The 16,509-nt window shown below is 51.1% G+C and overlaps 1 protein-coding gene across 7 annotated transcripts in view; it reads right to left on the minus strand.

The window, feature by feature from the left end:
• The window catches only part of TMEM184B (transmembrane protein 184B), a 53,016-nt gene that overhangs the window by 17,580 nt on the left and 18,927 nt on the right, over positions 1-16,509 (minus strand). For 4 of the 7 annotated variants that reach the window (XM_086402807.1, XM_086402808.1, XM_086402803.1 and 1 more), the window contains exons 2-3: positions 6,962-7,211; positions 5,269-5,434 (exon numbers count right to left, since the gene is read on the minus strand). In XM_086402807.1, coding sequence (XP_086258933.1) covers positions 5,269-5,434; positions 6,962-7,153 — 358 coding nt within the window. In that variant the 5' untranslated portion in view covers positions 7,154-7,211. Of the gene's footprint in view, positions 1-5,268; positions 5,435-6,961; positions 7,212-12,146; positions 12,221-12,718; positions 13,002-16,509 lie in introns of those variants that run through there. The other 3 variants (XM_086402809.1, XM_086402804.1, XM_086402806.1) reach the window with 2 other exon arrangements.

Below are 16,509 nucleotides of genomic sequence, written 5' to 3' on the forward strand. Positions count from 1 at the left end.
AGCAACCTCCCTGGTGGTCCAGTGCTTAAGATGCCCCACTTCTACTACTGGAGGTGTGGGTTCAATCACTGGTCAGGGAAATAAGACCCCATATGCTGCAGCAAAAGAAAAAAGTAAATAAAAGGCAGAGGAAATGTCCTATCCACATCCTCCACCCAACTGGGACAAGGCCCAGCAGTTTTAAAACCCATTCTTCTTTTCCACCGTTTTAGATTTCTTACTTTGGGCTCCAGCGTGTACTTGGTATTTCCTTTACTTATGTGTGTGCTCAGTCATGTCTGACTCTTTGCAACCCTACAGACTGTAGCCTGCCAGGCTCCTCTGCACCTGGGATTTCCCAAGACAGAATACTGGAGTGGGTTGCCATTTCCTGACTCAGGGGATCTTCCTGACTCAGGGTTTGAACCCACGTCTCTTGCATCTCCCACACTGGGAGGCAGATTCTATACCACTGTGCCACCTGAAAAGCCCAAGCCCCATTCTCAAATATATTAAAAAAAAAAAAAAAAGCCAAGAACACCAGACATTTGAGGAAAGCTTCTTATTCAAAGGTCAAAGAGCAAAGTGCGCAATCAAATGGAAGAAACTCAAGAGACAGAGATAATGTGAGGAATAGAAGAAAAATGTACTTAGCATCCCCAGAGAGAGAAGAACAAAACCAGGAACAAGGGAAAAAGAGCAGGGGAGAGCTCCTGACATTTTACAACGTGATAAAGGAAATAAAACCTTCAACAGAAAGCTCAAAGGTAAAGATTTAAAACATAATCAGAAAAATTCCTAGAAAGCGGAACAAAGAAAGAGATGGAAAATGCCAAGAAACTGTAAAGGAAATTTGAGGCTCAATCCAAAAGTGCAATGTCCTACTTAACTTACTCCAGAAAGGGATGATAAAGTGGAGGGGAAGGAATTATCAAAGAAACATTCAGGAAAATTTCCCAGAACCTTAGGACCATGAGTTGTAGCCATACTGAAAGAGCCCACCAGATGCCCTGCACAATGAACACCCCATCTCTTGTAAGATTTCAGAACAACGGGGATAAAGGCAAGATCCTAAAAAGCTAGGAGAAAAAAAAAAAAAAGAGTTACATATAAGCATTAAGGATCCAGCAGACTTTCCAAAAATGACACTGGAAGCTAAGAGACAGTTAAAAACACACCTTCAAAATTCAGAGGGAGAATGATTTTCAATTCAGAAATCATATTCCCACCAAACACCAACAAACTTAAACATTATAATAAAGATACTTGCAGATAATGTTCAGATTTCAGAAAACAGAACTCCCATGCAACCTGTCTTCTCAGGAAGCCCCTGGAAGATGTGTGCTCACCAAAAAGGGCAAACCTCAAATGCAGAAAAGACAGCACCCAGGGAACAGGCGGTTCAGGACAGGAAAGACGGCAGGATTCCTGGACTGATGGTGAAGGAAAAACCCAGGACCACAGCTGAAAAGTAAGAGGCGTGGAGGACAACCAGTCCAGATGGGAGCAAGGAGGGCGGGGCTCCAGGAGGATCTCCGCCTGGAACACCCGGAGCTACGAGACTGACAGGAGGGCTTCCTGTTTTATTCAACTAAAGTGCTGGCGGGATAAATTAATGATAAGAAACACAAAACAGCAAGCCAAAGAGGCAGACAAGTAGTAACCAGAGGGAAAACAAAGCTGAAGAAGGAAATGTCGTCTTGGGTCACTGTAAGGCTGAGCCCTGAACAACAGTTACAGATGTATAATCCTCACACTGCATACAGACTAAGAAAAATCAGGATACGATCACATTAAAGAGAGGAAGGAAAGAAAACGTGTGTGTGTGTGTGCTGTAGCTGGAGATAAGATACCTAGCTCAAAGCCTTCCTTGGACTTCCCAGGCAGTCCAGTGGTTAAGACTCTGCACTTCCACTGCAGGGGGAATGGGTTCAATGCCTGGCTGGGGAACTAAGATCCCACATGCTGCACGGCGTGACCAAAAACAAAACCCCAAAACCAAAACAAAAAGCCTTCCACAGCAGGAAGTCACTACGTAACCCTACATAAAACTAAAAAGCTAAGAAATAACAGTAAAAGCCTATTTTTAGGTCACTCGAGCAAATGAAACCAGTTTAAAGGTTGAAAGTGGGATGACTTTGAGAGTAAGAAGGAGTTTTGTTTCAACCAAGGGCATATATTACTTCAATAACAGTAAAATTTCAGTTGTTTTAATTTTGTTCAAAAAAAAAAAGCAGATGTCTCGAAGAGGCCCGACAAAGAGTCTGGCTCTGAGCCGGCCTACACAACGGGCAGGTTCTATCTGAAATAAGAGGCCCCCAGCCCAGTCGATTTGTGTCCCTTCCCGAGTTTTGGGGGGGAGGGTGGGAGGGAGAACGAAGGTGAAGGGGGGCGGTTCTTTTTTAATTTTAAGAGACACGCCCCATCACCAACTCTGTGGGGGCGGCTCCTGCGGGCAGCTGCAGATAAGAGCAGCAAGAGGGAGGTGCGGAAAAGGCCAGGCCAGGGCTCAGCCCACTGACTCAGACACTGCGAGCTGGTGGACTCGGGGGGCAGCCTGAACTCCACGGCAGCTGCTGCGCTGTTTGTAAACTCCTTCGGAGAGGCCAAGCGGATAATAGCGTTGCTAGGAGATGTGCTTCGTAGGGCAGCCGGCTTCCTGTGAGGACCTTCGTGTGGCTGGAAGGATGGGACGGGCTGGACCTGAACAAAAGGGTTCTGGGATGGAGTAGCTGCCGACCATCTGCTGCCGGCTCCGGGGCCCAGAGTGAGATGGGCTGGAGGCCCCGGGTGGTCCCCACTTCTGCTGTGAGCCCCAGTCTTCAGGGCCCTGGAGAGAAGGGAGCCTATACTTGTCCCCCCATCACACAGGATAGCCCCACCCCAGGCCCCCAGTAGGGAAGTGCTTTTTGCTTCCAAAGAAACCAGTGGGCAGAGGCTGCTCCTGGGCACCATGGCAAGGCTGGCAGCTGAACAGAAAAGGGAGCCCACCGTCCCCGGCCCCAGGCTTTACCACTGCCTAGGTGCCCAGCGGTTTCCCTGGGGATCCACCGCTTCCAGGAACATGAGGCTCTAGGGTCCCCGCCCAGCTGCCACGTTCTCCCCTGACGGAGCCGGGCAGGGACTCCAGCCTGGGGACTCAGCGAGGCAGTCATGTGGGCGACTGCAAGGCGCGTAGCAGGTGTTTAATAAAGTCTTTTCTTGTTTTGGCTATGCCAAGCTGCACACACGTTCTTATTAGTTCCCCATCCAGGGATCGAACCTGCACCCCCTGCAGTAGAAGACTCTGTGCTTCTTATTCGTTCAAAAAATACAGATGGCATGAGCACCTCTCACCTGCTGGCTCTATCACCCGGGCTCTCCGCCCGTGTCTACTCTCGTGGAGCTGACAGTCCAGGCTCACACGCTGTCCATGCTTAACTGCAACAGGGGCTGGGAGCCAGAGCCACGGGAAGGCCTTTCTGAGGGGATGCTGGAGTCAAGATGAAAGAGCTCTGCTGGTACTGGGAAAACAGATGTGCTGTGCTGGGTGGGAAAGGAGGCCGGCGGTGCTGCAGGGCCGGCGGGGCCCACCCGGTGCCTGCATTCTTTCTCAAGTTCAAAGGCCACTTCCTGCACCCTGCGAGTCTTCAGGGATACACAGGTTCAAAGTGAGATGAGAGGAGACTCTAGCTTCTTTGGGGCCAAGCATGCTGCACTCCAATATCCAGGGCCAGGGCAAAGCGCTCCCCTGCCCCGGGGTCTGGGAAGCAGATAACTAGTCGTGGTCAGAGCCTCGGCATAAGGAAAACCATGTTTGGTCATTCTACCCGAAACCATCGGCGCAGGTACGGGGAGGAGACAGGAAAGCATAGAACCATTGAGGAGGGTGGGCGTCAGAGCAGGGATCTTGAGTTCAAGGGTCCTCCTTCCTCTCCCTACTGGCCTGCCTGGGGACAGGCAGAAGCATCGCTGGCCTGCGACCTGTCCTGGGGTCTCTGGCCTCCCCTTCCTTCACCCACTCAGCACCTGGAGATTTTCTAAACTGCAATTTCCAGTCATGTCATATTCTTGTGTATCACCAGTAAAAAAGAAAGCCTCTGTTTCCTTCTATGCCCCCAAAGCTGTGTATGTCCCCATCCCTGCCTCCCAGGTCCATCGCCTCCAGCCACTGGCCTCTCCTCTGGCCATGGCTGGCCCCCCACTCCCCCCACAGCTTCCAGCACCCCCAAACTGGCACACTGAGATTCCTCTCTGCCCGGAATGAATGCTCATCCATGCCACTGCCTGGCAGATGCCAACTCATCTCTAAGACCCTGATTCCTGCCCCACCGCCACCCCAACCCTAGCCAGGGCCACTGGGAGAGAGCACCCTGTCTCCTTGTGCTGACTGTTTAGGCTGCACAGATTCCTGGACGGCAGGCGGGGTGAGGGCTGTCCTGCCTGGAGCCCAGCATGGGGCCTGGCTGGGTGCTTGGAGCTCGGCACAAGAGCAAGTGACATGTCCACACCACACATGAGAACTGCCCCCTGAAAGGCAGCGAGCTCCTCCTGGGACAAAGCCCTCAGGATTAAGACACACAGGGAGGGAGGCCTAGCCCTGCCACTACACTACCTTACAATACACCTTGGACAAGCCCCTTACCCACCTGTACCTCGTGGTACAGGGGTGCGTGAAGGCTGTGTGTGGTGGTGCCCGGGCTGCCTCGCAGACCCGGGGCCATGAGGTCACCCCCAAGATTATGCAAATCAGTCAGGGATGAGCTAGGATCCACAGTGATGACACGCTCCCTGGGTTTGGGAACCAGGTGCCTGATGCAGGAGTCGATTAACATGCATGTACTGTCCCTCCACCTCCACGACTTTCTAAACACCTGCCCCTGGGCTGTGGAGCTAAAACACAGGTGGCCCACCCCGCCCTGTCCCTTAACTAACTTATGGTGCAGAGGGCAGGACAGACAGGACCCTCCCTTCCACAGAAAGGAAGGCCTTTCTGTCTACCAATGAGCCACTTATTTGCTGCCCCCATCCCCACCAGAGATGCCGGCACTGAGAAAGGAGCCCTGATCCTGGGTGTCTGTGCAGGTGTTTGGGGGCCACGTTGTGAAGCGTCTCAGCAGGTGACACCTGGTTACACGTGTGCTGGGACCTGAAAACCTAGGGATGGAAAACCCTGAAGGGGTTCAAGAAGGGACAGGTGGCCCCTCCAGAAGGAAGCCGAGAAGAGGGTCTTCTAGCCCCCAGACAAAGTGGGGGTGCACAGCTCCCAGCCCCCCCACAGCCTCTGGCTGCCGCCCAAGCCGTCCTCACCCTCGTAGCAGTCACGCACGGTGCCGAAGTACACGTAGTACTGGTCGTTGGTGAAGAAAAGGAGGCTGAGCCAGGAGTCGAAGGCGTAGATGGGCACGATGAAGAGGATGCGCACGATGTAGCGCTGCTCGTTGGGGCAGCTGTAGCAGCGCAGGTGCATGTAGATCTGCGGGGGAGGGGGCCGGTCAGCCGGAGCCCCAGGGCCCACGGCCCGCCCACCCCACGGGAGGAGGAGCCTGCCCGCGTCCGGCTCTGCCCTCAACTAGCACAGGGACCACCACATAACTCAGCCCTGAGCCTCAGCGTCCTTCTCTCTCCACTGTGATGACATACACTTCCCGGGTGAGGCTGTTGTAAGCGTCCGACCAAGGGGTGCGTGAAGCCCGCAAGCTGCATGCGGTGGTGCCCAGGCTGCCTTGCAGACCCAGGGCCACGAGGTCACCCCCAAGATTATGCAAATCAGTCAGGGATGAGCTGGGATCCACAGCAATGACATGCTCCCTGGGGACCAGGATGTGTGCATGTCTGGGTTTGGGAACCAGGTGCCTGATGCAGGAGTCGATTGACATGCATGTACTGTCCCTCCACCTCCAGGACTTTCTAAACACTTGCCCTTGGGGCATGGAGCTAACAAACAGGTGTTCAGGTGGTGGCCCACCCTGCCCTGTTGCTTAACTAACTTATGGTGCAGAGGGCGGGACAGACGGGACCCTCCCTTCCACAGAAGGTGGAAGTCCTTTCTGGCTGAGTGGCTGCAGCAACAGCCTCATTCTGGGTCTCACTTTCCCATCTGTTGAACAGGGGCAGCGCTGCCGGCCTCGCTGGCAAGTTGGGAGAAGGCAATGCAGTTTTTAGAAAGCAGGAGAAAAAATAAAAGCTGCACACAAATGCCAAGAACGGCTCTAACCACGATGCAGCAGTCCCAGCAGCCAGAGTCTCCCTTGTCCCAGCTCCCATGACTTCACGCTTGGCCCAGCCAAGCCCTGTGCTCGGGAGGAGGAAGACGAAGCGTTTCCCATCTGCTGTGAGCTAGCCGCCTGGGAAGCAATCGGGTTCTAGGAGGGGCGGGGAACCCTGGAACTGGAACGGGCTCAGCCTCCCTCTTCACGGAGCAGCCTTCAAACCTTCTTCCTTGGGCAGCCAAGGCACGTCACAGCCCATGGCAGCGTCCCCTGGGATGGCGAGCCCAGGGGATGCGGAACTTGACTTCTGTCCCAGCTCTGCCACCAACTTGTATGTGACTAGGCTAGTGTCCCCTCCTTCTTTCCTCTCTGGGTCTCAACTTTCTCATCTGCAAAGGGGTCACTGCTACTCTGTACACAGTTCCCAGGCTCCCCTATAGCTTGGGCTGGACACGTGACCAGTTCTGGCCCACAGAAGGTGGGCCTTTTCTGGTTGAGAAAGTTAAATATTCAGAGTACCTTCTACACACACCCCTCCCTGCAGTTGTCAGACAGATGGTGTCTTGCAACTGTAAGATGCTGGCGCCACAGAATGGAAACTGACCGGCACTGGGCTGGCTAAGCGAGAACCTGACTCCCCCAGGGAAGCCTCTGAGATTCTGGGCTTATTTGTTACTGTAGTGTAGCCTGGCCTGGCCTAACTAACACTATGTTGGATGAGAAACCTCTCGGGACCACTGCCCCCCTACCCCCGGAGGGCTGGGGCTTGCTGGCTCGCCTGGCCTGGGTACCTGGTGGCAGGTGATGAGCAGGGCTGTCCAAACGAAGAAGCCAGAGATGGCCTGAGCAGCGGTTGTCATCAGGAACACGGGCTGCTCCATGGCCGTGGGGCTGCCCTCGGGGATCACGGAGATGCTGGGCGAGGCTGCTGCCGTGGTGGGCGACGCTGGATCCGGGGCCAGCGCGGCCCCCCTCACGGTCATGGTGCCCGGCAGCAGGGGGCTTCCTGAGAGAAAGCCTCAGAATAAACGACGAGCTGGCCTAGAAACAGGGAACCACAATGTTAGCCTCCTTCCAGTGTCAGCAGCAGCACCAGAAAGAACCTTCTAGGCTGTATATCTCCCTTCAGAATGTAACCAGACCCTGACCATGCCTCACTCCAGTCCCTGGATTAATGGAACAGGCTCCTGACCAATCTCTCTGCCTCTTCCTTGGCCCCGCCATCCACACAGAGCAGCGAGTGAACCTTCTAAGACATCGGTCAGATTGAGCCCTTCCTCTGCTCAAAACCCTCCAATGGCTCCTGTCTCCATCAGACTACAAGCTGCTGTCCTTACAGAGGCCCACAGACTGCCTGATGGGCCCTCGACACTCTCTGATCTCATGTCTATTCCCATCATGATCCTCCATTCCAGCCACACTAGCCTCCTGCGGCTCCAACATGCCATGCCTGCTCCTGCCACAGGGCCTTTGCACAGCCTCTGTCCCCCCACACAGCAGCTCCCACACACCCTGTAGGTCTCTGCCCTGACCACCCATTCAAATATGACCACCCTCATCCCAGTGCTTTGGACCTCTTCGCTTTCTCTCCAGAGCACGCATTACCACCTGGCTCCAGCTGACAAACTGTACATCACTCACGTGTTAACTGTCTGTCTCCCACACCAGACACTAGCTCCCTGAGTGCAGGGGCCCTGCTCTGCTCAGGACTGGATCTCCGGCCCTTGGAACAGCGCGGGCACACACGCAGCTGGTGTTCGGTGACTGTCTGCGGGCCCCGCCCATCTCTACACTTCGGGTCTAGCAGGGTCACTCTAGCCCTGAGGCACCCCCTCTAACGGCAGGTGTATTTCCTCTGCCATTTCTCCCCAGTTTCCCTAACGCTGACACTTGGTCCTCACCAACCAGCTGTGTTGTGCTGGAGATTTTGTGGCCCTTCCCCACCTGCAAACTGCTCACCTTTTAATTTAGCTCACGGACCACTCGTCCTAAAAGCCTGCCCTGATCACTTTCCCCATTTAGGTACTTCCGTGCATTTCACCCGCCTTTGCTGCCCTACGTGACACGTGCTGCTGCTGTCATTTGCTTGCATTTACCCTCCTAAGTCCACCCACTCTCCAAGGCAAGACCACTTTTCCATCTCGGAATCCCCAGCAGCAAGCTTAGCACCAAGACCATTTATAATGTTTATTTTATCATCCATCGATTTCCACTCCTTATTTCAAAAGGAATTTGAGGTACGTCAGAGAGAAGCAAAGAATAGGGTCGAGACAGCTGACATAAAGGAAGATTCTGGGTGGGGAAAGTAAAGACGGGGTGGGTGGGGCACAGGATGGCACTCCAGCGTCCCGGGCAGTTACCCCACGTGGGCTGCCATGTCGGCCCCACACTTCCTGGTAGCAACTTCAGTACCTGGGGTAACAAATTAATAGTTTCACGCTGGAAGGAAACCATATATTACAGGAAGAACTGTTGTTACAGTTCTCCTGGCAAGTTTACAAACAAGGACCAATGCCAGGCTGGGGGCTGGCACCACTCTCAAAGAGTGAAGCCATTCCATCAGAAGCACCTGGAAAGCTCTAGGAGGAGCGGTCACTCCCCTCCACAGACTCGCCGAGACCCACGGCCCTGACGGGAGTCCCTCTCAGCGCTGCCACCTGTTGACAGGTTGGACAATGCCATCCTGGGGTCACGGAGCCTCCATGCAGCAAAGGCCCCAGACTAACCTGCAACGGACCAGGTGACCGTCCAACCACTGATGCAAACAGATACGAAGGTGAGAGCGGAAAGAGCCCTGGCTGAGGCTCAAATCTTAGCTCCACCACGACCAGCTGTGTGTCTGCACAGGCTCAGTGGACCCCAGAGGGTCTCCACTGCCCGACCCAGAAAACGGCCAATCCCCCACACCCAACCATCTCAGCCTGAACCCTGCAGTCAGCCCAGATGACCTCTCCCAGAGCCCTCCCCGTCTGAGGCTTCCTGGGGCCTTCCCAGGGTGGATCCTGACCCCGAGATGAAGAAGAGAATTCTTGCCCACATCTCCCCACCCCTCGGCCCCCGTCTGAGTCACGTCTGCTCTTAGCTATATGTTTTTACCCTGGAAGAGCCCCCTATGTTTTTATTTTCCTGTAAAAATAAACAATCTCTAACGCACCAACCGAGAGAAGAATCTCGATTAAAAACTCAAAAGTGGAGAAGGCATCTATATAAAGAAACTCAAAATTGAAGGTGTCTATATAAAGACTGGTGGCGCTTTGAAAAAGAGACACGGTGACAAGTCTCAGAATAGCTCCTGGAAGTATGGTTGCAACACTGAAAACCAGTGCCAGAAGTATTTCCTAAAAGAGAAGATTTGGATTGTAAATCATCATCTTTGTCTGTCATCCCAAATTAAATGAACAAACACAAGGAAACGGGAAGGGGGGGTTCAGGAAGTACAGACACGCTTCCATCTTCCCCTTCTGAGCAAGGGCTGGGTGTGTCAAAGGCTGTTTTGCCCTCAACTAACAGCGGTGCTGACGGGACTGTGCATAGACCTCCTGAGACGGGGTAACCGCTGAGCTCTGGCCCCGCTAAGGGGTGACCCACTAGGGCATCTATTCAGTGTGGCTGGTTTCCTGCTGGGCTTTGCTTCCTCTCCCTTGAGTGCTCTCCTTATGTAGGTCATCTAGTTCCCAAGAAGTCCACTCAGAGGGTGAGTGACTTGCCCCCAAATCAGACCCAGGACTTCAGTAGAATATGTTCCAGATGCCTACTATCTACCAATGGGGGGCCGTGGATGAGCTGCCACCGCGGGCTCCAGAGCCCCCTTCCAGGATGGGGGTCACGGCCGTCTCACCAGGGCCCTGACTCTAGCAGGAAGGGGAGGGAGGTACTTCCCAGGAGAGGAAGCTGCGGCCTCAGCGGGCGCTCCTGCGGCCTGAGCCATGCTGGCCACGTTTCTGACCATGTCTCGTGCTGGGGCCCCGTGATTTACAGACCACTGACTTCGTTCTCAGGCGGCCCTCGCTGTTTACAAACCATTTCCCCCAACATGATCTCATGCCTTTTCTCAGAGCAACTCTGAAGTAAGTAGGACTGTCTGCATCTCAGAGATGAGGAGAACAATGTGAAACTGGGTTTTTACAGCTTCCGGGGGTACCACCAAACAACTCGAGGACTTTCATAATAACCCCCAAAATACTTCTGGGCGTACCACCAAATAACTCTAGGATTTTCGTAATAAACCCCAAATACTTCAGGCAGTGTTCTGACTTACAGGGGCAGGGTCCCCAGCACCGAGAGAGGCAAGTGAAGGTGGCTCTCAGGGGTCGCCCTGCTTCTGGGACCCTGGGCAGCTCATGGCGCTAAACCCCGCAAACTTCACAGAGTGTGAGCGCTGGCAGCAGGGGGCGGGCACTGGGTCCCATCCTTTCACACATGGGACAGGCACCTTCCTGGAAAGGATCTCTGCCTGCCTGGACCCCACAAGCGAGCAGGATCCTGGCCTGGTGACACCTCAGAACTGGGAGAAGAGGGGGGTTTTGCTCCCCAGGGGAAAGGACCCCAATAGCTGCCTTTTCTCCACACAGCCCACACACACCAGAGGGAGGCAGACACACAGATGGAGCTCAGAACCTCAGCTCTGGCAGGTGCCCTGTATGTTCTTAATCGACTGAAATTAAACTGCCAGGGTCATGTAGAGAGCCTGAGGGGGAGACACTGGAGTCATCTTTCCAGCAAACACGACCTGAGGCCTCTGGACACTGTGCTGGGCATGGAAGAGCAGGTTCAAGGACTCACGGCTCCTCTACACGCCTGCTCTACGTGACTGGGGGACCTGGAGGCCTGCCCCCACCACACTGCACAAGGGAGTGCCCACTACCCAGGGAGCCCTGAGGAAGCGCCAACCGCCTTGGCAAAGGCTGGGGAGAGGGGTCGGGAAAGGCTTCAAAGTGGCAGGGGCTTTGGGCAGAGCTCCAAGGAGCACACCCAAGCTCCAGCTGTGAGGTCACCAAGCCGAGTTCCTACTGGACTCCACCACCTGCAAGCTCGACTTCATGTCTCAGAGCTTCAGTTGCTTCATCTATAATATTTGAGGGTAACGACATCATTGTCGGGGGAGTTTCCACTTTACACAAGTCCCGTTAGTAAAGGGAGACAGAATGCAACCAAAAAATGACTATTTTGCAACTCCGAATACAAACCATGGACACAGATATGGATCAGTGGCTGATAAAACCACTGGGTGAGGCTACGGGGAATCTGATAAGGGATGGAACAGGCCACAGTCAAGGTCAACATCACTGAAGAGGGGCATGGGGTACGCAGGGCACACACGACATCATCTAGGAAGGACCCTCACCCCAAAAGTGAACTGGAATCAAAGCAAGTCCCTAGAACTAACCACCACTATCAGGAGATACAGAGGGGAGCACAACAGATGAAATGATACCATGAAGAAGCAGCAGCAGAGCCAGACCGTGGGAGCATCTACAGGACGAAGGACCTGGTTTCTCCCAGGAATCAATGGCTTATAAACAAAGGTGGCTGAGGGGCAGTAATAGAACAAGAGGCCAAGGAGACATTACAACTAAATGCAACGTGTGGACTTTGTTGAGTTTCTGTTAACAAACCAGTGATGTAAAAAGATATCTTTACGGATACGTGTGTATGTATGACAGAGTCCCTTTGATGTCCACCTGAAACTATCACAACATTGTTAATTAGTTATACTCCAACATAAAATAAGAAGTTAACAGAAATAAAAAATAAATTAAAAATAGAAGAAGACATCTTTGAAATAGATAGCACACGAGAATTCCTGCCGATTTTGTTAGGCGCATGTGCTAAGTCGCTCCAGTCAGGTCCAACTCTTTGTGACCCTATGGACCATAGACCACCAGGCTCTTCTGTCCATGGGATTCTCCAGGCAGGAATACGGGTATGGATTGCCATTTCCTCCTCCAGGGCATCTTCCCAATGCAGGGATCGAACCTGCATCTTCTGTATTGGCAGGTGGGTTCTTCACTGCTGAGCCACTTTGGAAGCCCACTTTCGGTGCACAGTAGCTTTGCAAAAATAAAAGTGTTTATCAGTGGAGGAAGAATAATCATTTCAATAAATAGTACTAGCTAGAACAACTGGATATCCAGAGACGAAAAAAAAAAAAAGAAAAGAACCTTAACCTAAACTCTACACCATGATCACAGATTTAAATGCAAAATGTAGGGACTTAGCCGGTGTCTCAGTGGATAGGAATCTGCCTGCCAATGCAGGGGGCATGGGTTCGATCCCTTGTCCAGGAAGACCCCATATGCCACAGAGCAACTAAGCCCACGCACCACAACTAGCCTTACTCTAGAGACCAAGGGCAACTACTGACGTGTGTACACCTGGAGTTCGTGCTCCACAAGGAAAACACAAGGAGAGGCCCGGGCACCTCCACAAACAGTAGCCCCCACTCCCCTTGACTACAGAAAGCCCATGTGAGAAGCAACAAAAATTCAGCACGGTCAAAAATAAAATAATAAATCATTTTTAAAAATGCAAAACATAAGACTACAAACCTTTTAGAAGACACAGGAGGAAATCTTTCAAACACAGGGCTAGGTGCAGCGTTCTTAGACTTAACACCAAAAGCATGACCCTCTAAAAGGAAAAACTGACTGGACGTCACCAAAAGTAAAAACTTTCATGCTGTGATTATGTGAACAGCATGAAAAGGCAAGCCACAGAGCGGAAGAAAATATCTTTGAGCCACGTATCCAACAAATAACCAGCATCTGGAATATAAAATATAGCAAGAATGCTCAAAGCTCAACAGTAAAAAGAAAAAAAAAAAAAAAAAAACCCAAACAATTCAGTCAGAAAATTCACAGAAGATACAAACAGACACTTCACACAAGTAGCATGGCCAACATGTAAATGGCTGTTCAACATTAGCAATTAGGAAAATGCAAACTAAAACCACAACGAAGTATCACTACCCGCATATAAATACGAAATAGCGACATCAAACGTAGGTGAGGATGCAAAGAAACTGGCTCACACACACATTCCTGGAGGCAGTATGAGAAGGTAGAGCTGCTCTGGAAGAGAGTCTGGCAGTTTCTTACAAAACTAACACGCACTTACCATACAACTCAGTAATCACTCTTAGACATTTATCCTAGAGAAATGAAAACGTACATTAACACAAAAACCTATACACGAAATGTTTGCAGCAGCTGCCTTTGTAACTGTCATGGAAACATGGAAACAATCCAGATATCCTTCTACAGGTGAAAGGTTAAACTTTTGGTGCATCCAGACCGTGGTTCGCCACTCAGCGACAAAGAGGAGCAAACTATTGACACAGGCGGGAGTCTAAACAGATCCCGAGGTACTGTTTGGTGAAAACAGCCAGTCTCAAAATATCACATACTGCCTGGTTCCGTTTATATAACATACTCAAGACCACAAATCTATAGAGATGGAGAACAGCTCAGTGGTTGGCCAAGGCACAAGGAAAGTGGGCGCACATATACACAGAGGGAAACTCGGGAGGTCCCTCCAGGCGGAGCGACACTTTGTATCTTGCAGTGGTGGTGGCTACATGAGACTACACGTGAAAACTGCAAAAAAGGACACACACAAGAAAACAGTGAAAACTGAGTAGGTCTGTCCTCTGCTGTCTAGCTGGGCTTCCCTGGTGGCTCAGCAGTAAAGAATCCGCCTGCAGTGCAGGAGATGCAGGTTTGATCCCTGCGTTGGGAAGACGCCCTGGAGAAGGAAATGACAACCCACTCCAGTATTCTTGCCTGGGAAATCCCATGGACAGAGGAACCTGGTGGGCTACAGTGCATGGACTGTAGAGTCAGACACGATTTAGTGCCTAAACAACTGCTGTCTGGTTAACAGTACCATAGGGACTTCCCTGGCGGTCCAGTGGCTGACTCCACGCTCCCAAGGCACCGGCCCCAGGTTCCAATCTCTGGTCAGGGCACTAGATCCCACATGAAGCAACTAGGAGTTTTCACGGCTCAACTAAAGATCTCACATGCTGCAACTAAGACCCAGCACGGCCAAATAAATAAATATTTTCAAAAAACAGTACTATACTAATGTCCACATCCTGGTTTTGATATTGGCCTACAGCAATTTTGAGATGTTAGCCTTGGCGGAGGAAGGGTACATGGGGTTTTATGTACTATTTTTGCAACTTCCTATGAGCCTATAATTATTTCAAAATTTAAAAGGTTTTAAAAGGTCCTTATCAAGTAGAGATGCATACTGAACTACTTCAGGATGAAAAAGAACACGACAGCTGGGATTTTGCTCTTTGGAAAGGGGGAAAGAGACAGATGCTAACAAGGCTGCCAGATGTCACTAACTGTTGCAGCTGAGTGACTGGCAGGTAGAAACATAGTCTATTAGGCGCTCTACTTCCTGCGTTAGACACTTTTCATAATAAAGTTTCCGACCACAGAACAGGAGAATTTCCCACCAAATCTGTAATGAGATGGGCGCTGACTCAGGAAAGCGTCTCTATCAGAGATTTACTGGTTATCTTGTAGAAACACAATCAAAAAGATTTGTCAAACCTTATCACTGACCTCAACACATCTTTCTTTAACCAAAAAAAAAAAAAAAGTTCTACTTGCCCATTTTTCCCTGTGACCATTGGCTGTCAGAGATATGCTTCCCAAGGATGTTTCAAAAACATCTTTTGGTGCTATTTTAACGGCTAAGTCATGTCCGACTCTTGTGACCCCATGGACTGTAGCTTGCCTGGCTCCTCTGTCCATGAGATTTCCCAGGCAAGAATACTGGAGTGTGTTGCCATTTCCTTCTCCTGGGGATCTTCTTGACCCAGGGATCAAACCCGCATCTCCTGCTTTAGCAGGCGGGTTCTTTACCATTGAGTCACCAGGGAAGCCTAATAACATCTTTAAGCATGTTTAACATGTCCCTCACAGGAAAGGCTTGTTCTCACAGTCAATGAGAAAGGAACTGCTCTTTAAAAGAAACCTCAGTTAGGGCAGAGGTTTCCAGAAAAGTATATATAAAACACTTCTGTTACAAAAGTATGTCACCCAAAACAATATGCTGAAACTTAAAAAAATGCTCATATCTGAGCTCCTAAAAGCCTACGTAACAGAATTTTCTAATCTGTTTAAAAATTTCCAAAGCATCTGAGTGGGTTTTGGACTCATGCGTTAAGAACTTTAAAATACCTTCCATTTAGTTTACAGGAACATCTGATTGGCCTCGGGGAGGATGGAAATGTACTAGCCAAATTTCAACAAATCCTCTGCATACGCGTGCATGGGATGGAAAAATGAGTAACCCGATTTAGAAAACAAGCCAGTGATGCGTTTCCTCTGTGTGCAGCTACGTGTCCCAGGCAGGGATCTTTTTCAGGGAGGGCAGCCATTAAAACAAAGTAACTAAACAAACTGGTCTCTCCCACAGCATCAGAGCACAGTTTTCAAAAATAAGTACATGAAGCCAGAAGGTTTTTGAACTACTAACAATTTTTAAAAATCATTACATCTTTAACTCATCTTCTGATTTCCAGTTTTAGTGTAGGTTTTATGATACATGTATTGTAACAGTGTATCTTTACAGTTTTTGTGTAAACACTGGCTTCCCCAGTGGCTCAGCAGTAAAGAATCTGCCTGCCAACACAGAAGATGCAGGAGACCTGAGTTCAATTCCTGGGTTGGGAAGATCCCCTGCAAGAGGAGATGGCACTCAACTGAGTGACTAGGCTCGCAATGTATGTGTGTGTGTTAGTCGCTCAGTCGTGTCCGACTCTGCGACCCCATGGACTGTAGCCCACCAGGCTCCTCTGTCCATGGTATTCTCCAGGCAAGAATACTGGAGTGGGTTGCCATTTCCTTCTCCAAAGTTCGCAATGTAACAATAAGAAAATACAAGTATATAATAACTACAACAGTATCCATATAATGGGGGCACATGTCCCCAAAGTTCTTTTACTGATAGGGACATGTGAGTAAAGAAAGTCTGGAGTGATGTTGTAAGCAGTGGGAAAAGCCAGTCACTGACACGGCTCCTAACTTTCTCTTCAGTCTCTCTGCTTCTGTCTTCCCGCCTCCCTCAGTCCCAGGCTGAACCAGAATGGAAGCACAGTCAAGGCCTGGTCCTGCCTCTCTCTTCCGGCAGCCCACTAGCAGCAAGGTGGCCCCAAACGTGGGCCTTATTCGCCTGCCCCTGCTGCACTCGGTCGTAGGCTCTGAGTCAGGGAAGCCGGGCTAGAATCTCGGTGCCGCTACCCAGCAGTGACTGGGCAGGTGACCGAACTGGTTTTCTGGGTGCACCATGCTGTAAGCAGGACCCTTGGGCCAAAGAGTTT

Source organism: Bos grunniens, chromosome 5 (assembly GCF_055505025.1).
Source record: "Bos grunniens cultivar Pamir isolate PY7600 chromosome 5, Bosgru_T2T1.0, whole genome shotgun sequence".
In the NCBI taxonomy this organism is placed as follows: Eukaryota; Metazoa; Chordata; class Mammalia; order Artiodactyla; family Bovidae; genus Bos; species Bos grunniens.